The 15,893-nt window shown below is 38.6% G+C and overlaps 2 protein-coding genes across 2 annotated transcripts in view; both read right to left on the reverse strand.

Moving 5' to 3' along the window:
• Positions 1–1,496, reverse strand: part of LOC144661082 (uncharacterized) — an 11,217-nt gene extending 9,721 nt beyond the window's left edge. Inside the window, exon 1 of the mRNA XM_078521789.1 lies at positions 1,253–1,496. The gene's annotated coding sequence lies outside the window, so the exon portion shown is untranslated. The remainder of the gene's footprint in view (positions 1–1,252) is intronic.
• Positions 1,497–5,249: 3,753 nt separating this feature from the next.
• Positions 5,250–15,808, reverse strand: LOC144659541 (UBX domain-containing protein 4-like). The gene is made up of 13 exons (XM_078519998.1): positions 15,628–15,808; positions 14,214–14,263; positions 12,349–12,404; positions 11,588–11,616; positions 10,700–10,818; positions 9,647–9,835; positions 9,422–9,474; positions 9,212–9,266; positions 8,779–9,068; positions 8,152–8,254; positions 7,450–7,581; positions 6,767–6,957; positions 5,250–5,934 (listed from the first exon to the last, which is right to left on the reverse strand). The coding sequence occupies exons 1-13, from the start codon at positions 15,707–15,709 to the stop codon at positions 5,799–5,801; spliced, it is 1,485 nt and encodes a 494-aa protein (XP_078376124.1). The 5' UTR covers positions 15,710–15,808; the 3' UTR covers positions 5,250–5,798.
• Positions 15,809–15,893: the final 85 nt, after the last annotated feature.

Here is a 15,893-nt window from a genome sequence, read left to right on the forward strand (position 1 = left end):
CATTAAATGGTAGAAAATTCGTCGACATCAAATGCAGCTATTTTTAAACTGTTTTGATAATACTACTTCATCATAGAAGAAGAGAAGCAATCCATGTGAAGCAAGAAGTGAAATACGTATTCGCCCAAAAGGAACGATTTGAAAAATTCTCTGACAGAAAAGCAATAGAAATGTAAACATCTTGTCCTTAAATTTTAATAATTCCACAATAAAGAGCTACTAAAATCAGTTGTAAAAAGCATACAAAATACATCAGACTACATTGAGAGGTCGCCAATACGTCGGTAAAAGCGAAAATTTATTTTGCGGCAACGCTTGTAATCAAGTAGGGAGCACACACATTCACAATGTGACTGTGAATATCTATGGACGGGTATTTTCATTTACGTGAATTTTACTGCAGACCGTCGTGTTATTATTACCATTATCGAGAACTAACTTTACCGTAAAAAGGCTAACCGGGGCGGTAATCAGGCCAACTGGACTGTTATTCAGGCTAAAAGAGAGTAGAAGTCTGCAGTTTGCATTTGTAGCACAGTCAGGTATTTTACCATCAGTATCGAAACCAGTACTAGTTCTTTTTATTGATAACCTTACGGAAAACTTGCCGATGTTCATCGGTGAGGTGGTCAGTTTTGTCTGGTTAAAGAAGAAGCCGTGTGTAAAAATGTATATTGAACTTTTTGTTATAAACAAGACAACACTTCACACCAGTACAGTACATAAAAGCTTCTGAAGAGTGGTTTCCGTATCATCACTGCCGATCGCTTGTGATGGCTAGAATTGCTTGATTTCGTCATTTCATCTGGTGCTCTGTAAGAGCCAGCATTCTTCTCACTGATTCTTCTGAAATGCAACAAGACTGTCGCCACGTTTTTGCTAGATTCTAATCTTCGCAATCGAACGATCATGTGGAAGCCAAAGTTCTGATAGCCGATCCTGTTATGTGATTAAATTTAGTGCGTACTGCGCTCACGTAGATTAAGCATTTTTGGCTTTGATTTCATATTTCGTATTTACCCCAAGTGAAGGATTGAAGTGACGACATCGACTACATTTCTCCTGATTTTAGGTTCCATGAGAGTTGAACAGCATAATAGCTCGACTGGGTTGTTCGAAGGGTGGACACGCTATCGGTCAGTTGTTAATAAAAACAAACTACGCCATTTACTGGATAGCGATTTATCCACTTCCAGCCTTTGAATAACGGGGCCCTGAACTCCAACATGCCAAATATAAACTATATACTTACTAATGAGAATGTTTCCAACTTATTCTGGAGCACTTCAGCAGGCCAGCTAAACAATGAACCAGTTTGGGGTGGAAGTCAAGTGAAACTGAAATTGCAAATCGCGTGCAGAGCACATAGCGACGTTTGTGTCTATTTTCAGCACATAATGATAAGCACGTGATGAAGTTGACGATGGAACGGGAAACGGGAAACGGGATCAAGGGGGGGGGGGGAGGGGTCACGTTAAAGCCTTTTTTCCACCTTTAAACGTGGGTTTAATGCAGATATCTTGTTAGCATTTCAAGCAATCCAAAAACTCTCTGCCTATTTCAAAAATCTATGTTTTGCGGTGTTTTGTGCATCTTTTTGGTGAATTCTGGGGATTTTGGAGAGGAAGGAGTTAGCTTTTTTACAAAGGAGTAAAATTTGGATAAACAAGAAATATTAAAGATTTAGTGTGACTTTAAAATTAAAAATTAGTAGGTGGATACCAAAACAATCCCCTGGCAACCTGTAGTGCTTTTGCGTGGGGGTTAACTGTTGTGTGTTGGTGGTGTTCCAAAAACAATTTTCTTCCTCCTTTCCTTTCTTAAAACCTCCTAAAATTTCACTCAAATTCACATTTACCCCCGCCAAAGGAGAAAAATGGGAACTGGGATTTTTGGGAAAATTTTCACTTCTCGACCTGGGAATCACCATCCTCGGAGACCCAGGGGCAGTAAGTGGGGCGAAACGAAGGAAAAGTGCCGTTCTTGAAACCTTTCGTCGCTACGATTTCTGCCCAGTTTTCCTTCGTTTCGCCCCCCTCCGAGGATGGGGAATCACAAAAACAAACAAACAATAGAACTGGAACTGTGTATTGGGAGTTTCGAGAAAGCAATAGGCTGGGAAAATGCCAAGTATCTTTAAAACGATAGTTTGGACAATATTTTTTTACATGTTGAACTTTATCTTTAGAAATATTTAAGAAGAGAGGTTATGGCAATGAAAGAACTGCTAGCCTGCGTAGCTGGCGGTATTGTTAGGTTTTAAAGCGCCTACAAGCAAGCGGCGAAGCCGCGACAACGAGCCGCGCAGCCGCGAGTGGCTCATGGGGGAGCCACTCGCGGCTGGGCCGTTCGTTGTCGCGGCTTCCATAGGCGTACGAGGCCAGGGGGCGAGGGGGCTGCAGCCCCCGCAGCGCCAATTTGTTCGGGAAAATGCTCAGAATTCGGGCAATAAGCCAGAGAAAAAATTAAAAATAAGCCGACAAATCTCAAAATTATGTTCAAAACGAATTACATCAGCAAAAAAGTATTGGAAATATACCAAACTTTGTTGTTTTCATCGAGACAGGGGCGGATCCAGGATTTTTCAAAGGGGGGTGGCTGTTTACCAATATATTTTTTTTTGGGGGGGGGGGGGGGTTGGGCTTTTAGGCAGTTTTTTGAAAGTGGGAGTGCAAATGATTTTGGATGTGAGGCCCATATATTTAATGGAGCCGAAGGCTCCATCCCCTTAGGAGGGTCTGGGAGCATGCCTCCTCAGAAAATTTTGAAAACTTGAAGCCTCTTAGACGTGATTTCCGTGATTCTGAGCAGCTTTATACAGCTTTTAATTAAGTTATTAAACCACTGTTTTTCCTTGAAAATTTGGCAAAATATTCTTTCTTCAACTTACCTTGAGTTATATTTCCGAGAAAAAGTCTAGTTCTTATGAAATGAACAGTGATTGAAATTTAAAGTTGACAGGTCACGAACTTACAGGAAAGAACAGATATGCGTTTTTTGCTCACCCACGTGCGTGAAAAGTTTTTGCCCTTTGCAAAGTGGCCTGGGGACAACATTGGCGACTTTGCTTGTTTGTGAAATCGCTTCAATGAGAAAAAACCGGTACAAACACTCGCTAAAAAAGATGTAAATGGAGAAGAAAATCATTCCAGCAAGGCTAAAACAACTGGATAATCTAATGGATTAACTCTTGAAAGTTAAGAGGAATCTAATTTTTTCAAATTATACACACATGTTTTGTTACATTAAGCCAGAAGTTCGTAAAACAGGCTGTCGAAAATCTCCTATTTTTGAAAAATGGCCTTTCTTTACTTGACTGTGAAAGGTGGATGGACATTGTCCTTATTTTCTATTTTAATATGTTTATTTTCATTTTTCTGGTTGATCAAGGGGGGTGGCTAGCCACCCAATCCACCCCCCCTGGATCCGCCCCTGCGAGATCAACTATTTTTAAACTGTTTCATGAAACTTTTTATCTGGCTATAACTGGTTGCTTTTGTCTGGTGCTTTGAAGGGCAAAAGGAAGTTAAGTAAAAAGGACCGTCGCGGAATATTTAAAATATTCACCCCAGTTTTCGAATTTTCTTGCGATTCTTCGCAATCGAGCGATGATATGGAAGCCAAAGTTTAAACTGATAGAAATTCAGTGTTGATAAGGACTTGAAGTACACTATGCTCAGATTTTAGTTCTGTAATTTGATTTCCTATGCCGTCTTTTACCCATTGTGGCGGAATCATTTGTGATCCTTTGCGATCAGCTCGAAAGGAGTCGCGCTCTACACTGCTAAGAATTTTAGTTTAGATGAAATAACAGCTAAAAAATACCAACTCCTGCATGCCAGAAGTAAACTGTACTCACTATTTAGAGTGTTTCCAACATATTCTGGAGCAATTCAGCAAATCTATGAACCAGTTTTATAATGCGGAAGTGATTTCACCAAGAGTGAAAGCGAGAACGCGGCAAGACGGTTGTCTTTTTGGGCGTGGGAGAGGCAAAGAAGTATGTAAAGTCATTTAGTTTGAAAATCCAACACAGCTGACACGAACCATTGGTATCATATCCACTGGTGACAGAAGTTGCCAATCAACACACGAAATTTCTCCACCTTGATATTGTTTTGCGATTCAACAATGTATTAACTTGCGGCCTAAAAACCATTCATTGAAACTTTTAGTTTAAATGTTGAGTTTTATTGAAGAAAGTTACATATATACACACATGGTTTTATAGGAAAATTCATTACCTGACGATAGAATTCTATAGGAAAATCCATTACCTGACGAGGGAATTCTATAGGAAAATTCATTACCAGACGAGGGAATTCTATAGGAAAATCCATTACCTGACGAGGGAATTCTATAGGAAAATCCATTACCTGACGAGGGAATTCTATAGGAAAATTCATTACCTAACGAGGGAATTCTATAGGAAAATTCATTACCTGACGAGGGAATTCTATAGGAAAATCCATTACCTGACGAGGGAATTCTATAGGAAAATTCATTACCTAACGAGGGAATTCTATAGGAAAATTCATTACCTGACGAGGGAATTCTAAAGGAAAATCCATTACCTGACGAGGGAATTCTATAGGAAAATTCATTACCTGACGAGGGAATTCTATAGGAAAATCCATTACCTGACGAGGGAATTCTATAGGAAAATTCATTACCTAACGAGGGAATTCTATAGGAAAATCCATTACCTGACGAGGGAATTCAGATATCTGTTCAGAGAAGTGTTTAGTGACGACCAAACGGCTCTGAAGGCGACTTCACGTAACTAACATAGGATATTGATCTAGTTAACTCATCAATTACAATAGCACAAGCTAGAACTGGCAACCCTCCGTTTAGCTTGCGAAAACGGAATCTCTCGCATATTACCCTACCCAAGAAGACCAGAAGAAAAAAATAGACTAGAAGAACTGGCTGGCAGTGGAGGGCAAATGAGCAACGTTTTTTTGCGGGGGGGGGGGGGGGGGGGGGGGGTGGGGGACAAATACAGAACTCGAGAGAGAGCAGCGGAAATCGAGCCCATTAAATAGAAAAATATTCAAACAAATGTCTCCCCAGTCACACCCGAAATTTTCACGCTCGTCCCAGACCTCTTTAAGATGCCGCGTTTGGCCATTAGAAAAAACGAACTGTATTGCAGTCTACAGTAAATAGAACTACGCATTTGGAACGAACTGAAAGGGTTAAAGGTAGGGCTGCAAACCTACACAAAAGTAAAGTGAGAAAAATAATATTAGAACTCAAAATGTTTTATTTCAATTGTATTTGTTATTTGTTACAGGTTTTCCTTGTAAACCAAGATGGCGGCCGGCTGCAGAGGAAACCTGAATGTTCACATTATCTTGACTACCAACCAACAGCACCTTGAATCAAATCGTCATTTTTTTAACTTCTTGTACCAGATTTTTACAAAAAGATTTATACAACTTGTGGAATCATAGTTTAGGTTTTTGATACCCTAGACATTAGACTGGATTTTGTTCCAACCAACATTATGAAACGCTTCAACGTCTTTTGGAAATTAGACATTGCGTGACACAAGGAAGTAATGTTGCGTTACAGACCATACGACTCCTGTCTCATCCGATGCTAAAACAAGCTGATGAAAATGTTTGGCTTCTTTTTTAAGCGTTCTGTATTACTGAGTTTATTCTCTATGTTTTTTAGGCCTTTGGCGTGACAGATGATGTCGAGATTTGTTTCACATGACAGTTAAAATGCAATATTAATACAGAATAATTATACTCTTTATATTTTCAGGGATCTTGGATCATCTTGAATTACATCTGCTGAGTGGAGTTTCCATTCCATGTATTGTTGTCATTGTCTTCGTCATCTCCGTTGTGAAGTCGATGAATGCCGCCTTGTTCCTTTACAGTCGAGCCACCCCCCGGACCTCTCCTACGAACACCGGAACTGTAAAGAACAACAATAACACTGATTAGCACACAATCCGGGGGGAGGGAGGGGAGAACCCCAAGTTCGAAACTTTTACGTTTTTTGTGCAAATTCACGTGCATACTGCAAACTTCAGCAAATGAGGTCGGATTTATCAAGAACAGAAAGGAATAGGAAAAAGAAAGTTAAATATATTGAATTTTGGAAAATGACCAAATGAAAGTTTCGGCGTCAATCTAGTACAGTCTATTCTGACTGTCAACTAGTAAGACTCAAGTTCTTGGAAGGAATACATGTATTATGGAAGATACGACTAAACGGGATTATTAAACCCCCTAAAATAATAACCACGATGCCCGAGTTTTCAATGAATTTCCAAGTTTCCTAATCGAGCTTTTTGGTTTTCTATTTTACATAATAGTCACGTAGACTATCGCTAATACAAAACGAGGGCTTGGCCAGTTTAAGTAGACACTAAAGAAACACAGTCCAAAATCTACAAAATCTTAGTATTTTTAGCTAACAAATAATGAGTTACTTTCCCGCGCGTTTGTGTTTTATCAATGACAAGGGAATAATGAGAGGGCCAATCGGATTTGCACATTTCCAACAGAACATGTTGAGTTTCTAGTCTGTTTTAATGAACACGCTGGACATTTGTAAATCGGTATGAATGGTTTTCACCAGCTTGGTTCTTGTTACAGGGGTAAACAATCGACTCGAACCACACCCAAAATTAACAAAGATAACATAGTAGTTTCTTAAGGGTTTCTTCTTAAAATTTCCGACCAGAATCTCTGTCACTTTTCTACAGGAGTCAGGAAACTTGTGCACAAACATAACGACTTACTTTGGTTGCTGTGACTGTGGCGTGTTGTCTGGTCTGCGTGAAGAAGGATTGTGAGCTCCTCTAGGTTGATCAGGGCTGCCGAACAGAAAAGCCTTCAGGAAATTAATCAGTGTAAACAGAGGCGAGAGAATCCACAACAACAGTTCGGTGAATGACGAGCCTCCTGATGGTGTTATGGCATTGCTGCTTTTCTGTACAAAATAAAAATAAAAACTAAAAGTAAACAATTGTTTACAACCAGCATATTCGTCGGAAAGTGTACTTACGTCGGAGCTTTTGTTTCTAGTCAACGAATAAGCCAAAAACTCGAGAGCTTTCCGAACATTTGACGAGTCATGACGTATTCGTAGGACGACAGTGTTTGGTTTCGTGATTGGCTAGTACGAATCAAAGAATCTCTTCGTCGCCGATGTTAACCAGCAGTGAATAAGCAGTATACACATAGAGCTGTGAAAGCTTGAAAAAGCTTATCCTATCCCCAACATTTAATTTGCCATTACTTATTTATACACCTGGTTGGAAAGAGCCACTGTGAGAACAAAATATCTTGACCAAGAACACGACACAGTGACCCCAGCCAGGGATAGCACCTGGAAACGCCCGGATCTGAAGTCCAGCACACAAACCATTCAGCCATGGCACTTAGTAAAAAATTACTTAGCTTAATTAAATCGCTTACTCACCAACGCAACTACTAGAGTTGAACTCGGTGCCAAGCCTAAATCGGCCAAACTCTTCACCAGATCTTCATCAGTCAGTTCCCGCCGGGGGTAGGTCGTGTACAGTGTCACTGATCTGGTACTGGGTCCAAGTTGCTGAGTTAATTTGTCAATTAAAAGGAAAAATAAGGATAAACTAATCAGACGTGTGCTTTCTCAGTCTTTAAAATTATGGCCACAAGCATCATAGTATTTCATAATCACTCAAATATTGTATGAATGGAGTGTGGAATAAATTGTAGTACTATAGAAGAGCGTGGCGTGACGTTTTACACTGAAAATGGCCAATTCTCTTAAGAAGATAACGAATGATACCGAGCCCTCTTTTTTCTTAATTGGGCAGACGAGAAGCGAAAAGTAACACAACAAAAATGGCTTTACTTTCAAACCCATTATTCCCCAGCATGGGTGGCTAGACAAAATTTCTAGTTTCAGCTATCAGTTTGTCCGGCTCTCCGTTTGTGGAAAACAAAGAAAATACAACAAGTTAAGACTTGGCTTCCCCTTGCTTGATTACGTTTTCTAACAAATTGAAGTGGGCAGGTCATAATTTAGAGAACCAGCCTGTTTGACTGGAACCCATAGTCTCCTTAGCTTATCTAAACAAAATGCATTGAAGGCAGTATAGAGAATTTATGTGCAGTGCTTGATTTTAAAGTAACTTACAGTGATGATATACTGTCTGATGGTCTCCAATGGTGAATCGGCTGGAAAAGTGTTTGTTACTGAACTGCCATCTGGAAGACGAAACTGGAGACGAGCAGAGGTACTAGAACAGAACAAAAGATACATTTTACATTTTACATACAATTGCTATCCTGACTGGCTTAATTAACAGTAGTTTTTCCATCATTGTCCTCTTTTCGGGGAGTGGGTACTCCCATAAACTTAGGAGAGATGTGTGTCGCAAATTGAAGGAAAGATATCAAAATTTGATACCCTTTATAATGCCCAACTGCAAAATAACTCCCAATTCAAGTGTAGAATGATTACTAAGAACTGTGAGTAAAGGCCATTTTTATTTTCTTTCTTGTGCATGCATGAGTGGTAATTCAGTTTAACAGAGAAGATTTTTAGCTGGATGTTTACGCACTGTAATTTTACATAATTTACAATGAAATTTAAACCTTGGAGCCCTAGAATGTACAGATGAGAGATGCTCTGTACGCAATGCCAAAACACGAATAATGTACCTATATAGTCTACACCCTGCTAAACGCTTTACAAAGTGGTGGATCCAGAGCAACATGAAACTTTTGTTTATCTAACTACAGTTTAACACAGTCTACCTACCAATCGCTTTTCCCTTGTCGTTCACTGCTTCCCGCCATGGCACCTGAAGGTGCTGCTTCTGCAGCTTGAGCACGCTGCCTCTCCTGCAGCTCATTTTGCCTCCTTGCCTCTCGCTCGGCCCTGTCCCTTGCAATTTGTTGCCGCACAGCTTCCCTGTGAGCTTTCTCCTTAGCTCTGTCTTCCTTGATCTGATTGACAATGTCCTGTGCCTTTCTCTCCTCACGCTCACGCTTGGCTTTTATAAGCTCTTGCCCCTGATTACGCCTCTCAGATTCTTTCTTTTTGGCTTCCTAAAATGAAAACGTTTCTCTTACTTGGTTTGCTAATCAGCCATATCAACTGTTTTCTTTTGGACTAATACATAACTGCATAAACTATAAAATTAAATTCAACATAAAATAAGGCAATTTATAAACATGAAAACTAAACTTACTTGCTTTTCAGCTTCTTCTTTCTCAAGTCTTTTCTGTTCAATAAGCTGTTTTGCTCTAAACATGAGATTGATACCCACCAATTAACATTTTTGACACAAGATTTCTTTGCTACAATAACACAATGGTGAAACATTACACATGCTGAGCATAAGAATGTTTCACTATGTATTTTAACTGGTACTGTACAGAAACTACATGTAGACTCTAACCTTTCAACTCTCTCATTTACAGACATCTCCTGTTCAACATTTCTTGGAGGTTCCTGAGAGACAGATAACACATTAGATGAAGTTGGATAAAAGAATTTCACAGTGCACTTTTTCACGCTTAAATAATGTTTGGAACTGAATGTGTTCATAACTTTATTTTAAAAAATAATTATTGGAATTGCAGTATATCAGACTGCAAAAATCCTTGTTATCGTTTTTCCTTACATCTGATGGTCCTGGTCTAGCCACTGTGTCTCTACTTGAGGCTTCAGGGCTTGAAGGTGATGCAGGTTGTTCTTGAGGTGGGTTACTGGCTGATGTCTGCTGGGTTGAACTTGAAGCTTCACTGGTTTGCGGTACACTGCGGGCTGCAGCCTGTACTGTGACATTGTTGGTTGTTGTCTTTAGGTGAGTCTGAAAAGGAGTGTTTCAAAAATATGAAGAAAAAGAAATAATATTTACTGTGGGAGGTGCTGTGGGCTAATGGGTACTACCATAACCCTTATAACAACTGACTACTGGTAAAACACACAGGCTGATTGGCTACACAGGTGCAGTCTATTGATTGATAGATGGCTCTCAGGGCAGGTGCCCAGTTTTTTGCTTTATTTTATCAAAAACTTCAATAAATCAATTTTAGCAATCTGTGTGAATAGTGCTTGCCTGGGTGGGTAGTTCAGTTACTGGGTTATGCTAAAACAATTAGTTGGCTCTCTCTCCATTTCTATTGACTTCAAGATAGTTGGTGAGGGGCAAAGCCGAAAGAAACCTCAAGCTTGCTGCCTAATTGTTAAGTGACTGGACTCTTAATCAGGTGGTCCAGGTACAATCCTAGCCAGGGTCATCGTGTTGTGGTAATAGTCAAGATACTTGCCTCTCTTTAACCAGGTGCATAAATGTATACATGTACCTTGACAAATTTATGGCTGGGGGTAACCCTGTGATGGACTAGCATCCCATTCAGGGAAAGAGAAATACTCCTTGTCTCTTCATCTTAACTGAAAAAACTGCGATAAGCTGTGACACCTATAGGACACTTTGGCCTGTCCACCATAGCCTATACCAATAGCATTATATTATTATTAAGTACACCAAATTACTGTAAGTTACCCATCCATCTACTATTTTTTGTCATTAAAGATTAGTCTAAACTCATTAAGTCACAGCCAAAACTGGGGGATATCTGGGGATATGAATATCGAGGATTGTGTGTCCCACATAAAGGGAACAGTGCATGTACATGTACAGTACATGTAAATTTATTTAGTTATTCTTTACCTCTAAAGCCTTGTTTGATTTTGTAAGAAACTCATCAACTGGAAGGCTTCCACCTATAACTTCTAGCGGCAAACCACGATCACCAATAAAGTATGTTGCAGGGACACAAACAATGGGGTCTTATTAAATCAGATAGCAAGTTAAGGACTATCTAGTATGCCTGATGATGAATGTTGGGTCTAGTGTACAGGCTGTTGTATTTAATAATAATAATATAATAATCATTTCTATAGTGCTATTTAGCTAATCTTTCACAGCACTTTACAATAACTATGCTAAAATATAAGAATAAAATATAAAAAAATAATCTATTGAGCTAAAATATCTATACATGCAGAGAGTGAAGTTTTAAAAGTTAAAAATTTTAAAAACTAAAAATATCATGATTATTTAACTGGACTTAAAGTAAACGTGTATAAGAAATAAAAATTAAATGTCATAGGCTTCTTTAAAAAGATAAGTTTTTAGTTTCTTCTTAAAAATGTCTTCTGATGCCAATTTTAAATTCCCTGTAGGTAAGGTAGGAAATTAAGGACTACTCGTAGATTCCGCAACTGCCCATTCCTCTCTCTTGCTGTACAACACTAGTTTCTATCTGTACAAACAATGTGAACAAACAGCCAAACCCAAAGAATTTTTGATTACCCACAGTAGTATCAACTAAGAACAACAGTGCATACTGTATGCAAAAGAAAAGAATGTTGACTGAATCCATATGAGTTAGAGCTGTTTGTGCAAAAAAAAAGGTCCTATATCTCACATTTGAGGCATGTAGGAAGTTGCATGTACATGTACTGACAGTAATTCAACCTACAGTATGATAGTTACTGGCTACATGGTTGGTTAGTTATGTTCAGCCTAAAATTTGAAACTGCTTAAAAAGGATACAAAGCTTGGAAAATTGTGCACAGTCCTCGCTATATTAGGAAGAGAAGGAAAAACCGGAAATAGCATTATTAAAATTTAATAAAAATGCTATTTGTACTTATATCATACAAATTACTATAATTGTAGTCTTTAACTGTACCTGTAGTAAAATAATAATTAGGCTACAATAACTCCCAGCCAAACATCTTGAGACACTTTGTCTTATTGACTTCATCTCCCTCTCTCCCCTAGCCCCCACAACAAATAGTGTGAAATAATAAAAAAAAAAAATCTGAATCTGATCCAACTAAGCCAGGCCTATGGAGACATGCGATCAGAACAGTGAAAAATGTCTCCACATTTCAAAAGAATTTTAATTTTATTGTTACTTGTTGACATTTGGTCAAGTGTCCCCCCCCCCCCTTTGGCAAGATTGTAACCACAGGTACATACCAGGTTATGAAATTTGCTTGTCACTGCATGTCAGTCAGATTAAAATATTTACTAACAGAAGCTTTATTATCTTGCATGTAAATTGTTCTTGCCATATATCTTTGTTCACATGTTTAACTCAAGACAAATGGTCCCCCAAGGCATAGAGGCCTTATGGTAAGTGCACTAGTCTCTGGATCAAGAGGCCAGGTTTGTGACCTTGCTGGGGTCTTTAGACCTAACCTTTACTACTCAAAATATTACTACAGGTACATGAATTGTAAAGCAGTTTGATGAACTGACAGTGAAGCCTTGTATGTATAACAAGAAATCCCTCTTTCCCTACTGACCTCTTATGATCCAGTTTAATTGCCACACATCTTTCTTTTGATAGTGTCTCTGCAACCTGAATTTGATGAGTGTCAGTTTTTTTCTGAACTGATAAAACTATTTGCTTGTAAGTTACATGATTGTATATGTTGAATAATTATAAACTGCTGGGGTTTTAATTAGAAAAAATTACTTATAACCAAAACTTAACTTAGCCTGGTGCTCTTCAAGGCCAGGGACGCTATTACCCTGCAGAACCGTGCACTGGAAGTACAGGTACTTATGTTGTACTTACATACAATGTACAGTTAAATCCTAGTTACCGTATTTTCTCGATTAAACGCCGGAACCGATTAAACGCTGGCCTCGTATAAACGCCAGGTCAAAATAATTTGCTAATTTTTAAATAAACAACGGGGGTGTTTGTTCAAGGTCCGGGCGTTTATTTGAGGTCAAGCTAACAAGTAATTATATTCTCTTGAATGGCACTGCTGCTATGACATACTAGTATGGTATGCTTTGGAAATTTCAATATATAACCGTCAAAGGAAAAGTCTGGCGTAACAAAGCTAGGATGGACGCTGTACAACAAAATGAAACCCAGCAGTGTTCGTGTTCCTGTCTTCATGACTGACGCATTTCTTTTTTTGGGTTAGTCGATGAAATCTCGAGGATCCCTCCAGCGTTTGTTTATTGCCGTTTATGAACTTAAGACTTTGTACCTATAACCTTTACTTGCATGCTCCTTTCTTGTTCATATACCATTATGTTCTGTTTGACACAAATCTTGATTGCAAAATAAACGTGATCAATCCGCAATATTGTACCTTAGAGTAATTATCAACTTTGGATACCCAGGGACAAAACGAGGCAAAACGAAGGGAAAAATCGTCCCGCCTCGACAAACTGTTCCTTGGTCTCGGAGATCGGTAACAATGAATCAATCTAAATATTGACAGAAAATTGTAGTCCATTAATAAACGCCGGGCCCCGATTAAACGCCGGCTTCAAATAAACACTGGGTCCACCAAGCCAAGTTTGAAATAAACGCTGGGGGCGTTTAATTGAGAAAAAACGGTATAAGCCCTGGGTTTATACAACTTTGTAAGGGGTTTAAAGTGGTCTTTTAAATGGGAGGGCTTACATGTATATTAAGGGGGGATTATATAAGCAAAATGAAAAAAACAATAGTTCGAAATCATGCCAAATGAGCCAAAGCAGTGTTGATCAAAATATGTTTTTAAGTTTTAAAGTCATAATAAAGCAACATTTAGCCATGTTCAGGACTGTCATCCAGCGGAAGGAAGCTTGTATCCGGGGGGGGGAAGGGGGCTTCTAACCAGATGTATTTTTTTGTTTGTTTCCAGGTAGATGGGCCCATAACCAGGGGGGCTTATAACCAGGATTTTACAGTATGTCAAAAATCCACTGTTCTTCACTGTAACTGATGCGAAAAACGGCACAAGCAAATTTGAGCTGTCACATTCAGCATTTACTGTCATAAGACTTTTCATAAGATTTAAAATAGGTGCATGACTGCCCTTGAGTGGCACCTGCTGAAGCACAACACAAGAAAGTAACAAAAGCAATTAACTTGTAGGTATGTTACAATCTGTGAATTGAAGGACCTAGCACTCTTAGGACATGTGTTTTGTCTAAAAACAAATTCTCCCAAGATGACAAAGAGGAATGTGTAAAAAAACTAACTAAAGGAGAATTTTGATATAAATGTTTAGGAACTCAACGCAACAAAACTGAGTGTACATGTACAGTGGAACCCCGATATAACGATCCTCGATATAACGATATAATTTTACTGCTCCCTTGGCATATCGTTATATCGGGGTTCCACTGTATAAATTAGAATAATGTACAGAACATATACCTTGGGATCTTCCCATGTTGTATTCATATTCTGTGTGTCTTCATTATCTCCTAAAACAGAGTTTTTTCAGTTAGATAAAAAAATCAAATGGTACACATACAAGTAGATTTACATCTAAAACATTGTGACTTGACAAAATTCATATGCATAAATTATATATTTAAAGCACTCCCTCTCCTTTCTGTAGATGAAATTATTTTGACCAAGGGGTCTAGAACCCTAGTAAATGGTAGATCAAAAAACAAATAGCTCTTCAGATTTAACCATAATAACATGTGAAATCAGCCAAAATCCCCCTCCCCCCACCCCCGACATTCGAAATTGGAAATGGAAGAAAGACTCTTCTGATCCTTTCGATTACGATTCTGCCAAGCTTCCTATTTTGCTTCTCATTTCCTTTTACTGATTTTCACTGGGTCATAAAGGTCCTCATGTTTAACGCTTCCCATTCCTTCATCACTGGTGCAAACCAGCCCTCACCATTTAACAAAAAATCCATAAATTAAAGTTGGAAAGCACGTTTTCAGAACACCCTGTTCAGCAGTTCCCATTGGGAAATAATTAATTTTAGAGGTGTATGAGATAAGGGTAGATTGTCCCATTTTTCCATTGGGGAGATACTGAATGTATTTTTGTGTTCAATTTAACAGGATTGGCGGAGCATTTTCTCAACTGGGGGCGCTGACTAGTGACTTGAAGTGGGGGGCCTTAAAAGACTCTTCTCTTAGTACATGTAAGTCTATATTTATTCGGAAATTCTGGGGGTGCTAAAGCCCCCCCCCCCCCCCCCCCCAAGCTCTGCCGTCCATGTTTAATTTACCGGTATGTGTGGCCTCTTGTACACACCAGTTCTAGGCCATCAGCAAGTCAACCGTTATCATTTACCACAAAAATCAGGAAATTCAATCGCATATTGAATGCTTTCTCCCCCCCAAAAAAATTTCCAACTCAAATTTCTCGATTTTTTGACACAAAAGGTAAGAACCCAAAGATTTTAAGGCATACTGCATGAATTCATCAGAACCACACTAAAACCATGTGGAGTTGAGAAATAAATTATACAACATGTATACTACAACACTATTCAACATGTATAGCAATGCTTTTTGTTAAGAGATAAAAAGCATTAGCTGTTAAACGAGGAAAACAGCTTACTTCCTTTTTCTTTGTTCAAAAATATGCATGGATATAATGATCATGTAAAAAATAACATGTTATACAATTACAATTTAAATAACCAGAATTGGAAAGCTCTAAATTAAAATTGCTTCACTTAAATTAGCTGGGTTGTGAAAAAATCGTAAAGCCAAGGTAACGATTTAAGATTGATAATGAAAATATATATTTGTGACGTCTGGTGTAAACCTACAGTAACAAGCCATGGCTATTTCGTTTAACTCAAGACATAACTTACCTTCAATATAAACGATGAATACCAATCCCTTCCTCCTTGATTCTCCAATGGCTTCAGGAATGCTTCCCGTAAACCAATACATGTTAATTTTTAAGCTATCTTGCTCCGTGAATACACAATCGATTCGAGAAAAAAGCAATTTTATCCTCACTGTACGTGTCAAGTCAAGACATGAAGAAATCGACTTGGTAACCGAGCCATCAGATTACAATATGGGTGGGGAGACAGTATTTTCAAATTATAGCAATGAATTGTATGGTTTTTAC

Source organism: Oculina patagonica, chromosome 7, assembly GCF_052425735.1.
Source record: "Oculina patagonica isolate OP01 chromosome 7, crgOcupat, whole genome shotgun sequence".
In the NCBI taxonomy this organism is placed as follows: Eukaryota; Metazoa; Cnidaria; class Anthozoa; order Scleractinia; family Oculinidae; genus Oculina; species Oculina patagonica.

Excerpts from the sequence above, each read along its gene's own strand:
- LOC144659541 (XM_078519998.1), bottom strand. The coding sequence starts at position 15,709 with ATGTATTGGTTTACGGGAAGCATTCCTGAAGCCATTGGAGAATCAAGG. Across the intron at positions 11,617-12,348 it reads ATTAAACTGGATCATAAGAG|CGAGGACTGTGCACAATTTT; the intron begins GTCAGTAGGGAA and ends TTCCTAATATAG. Across the intron at positions 6,958-7,449 it reads CAACTCTAGTAGTTGCGTTG|AAAAGCAGCAATGCCATAAC; the intron begins GTGAGTAAGCGA and ends TATTTTGTACAG.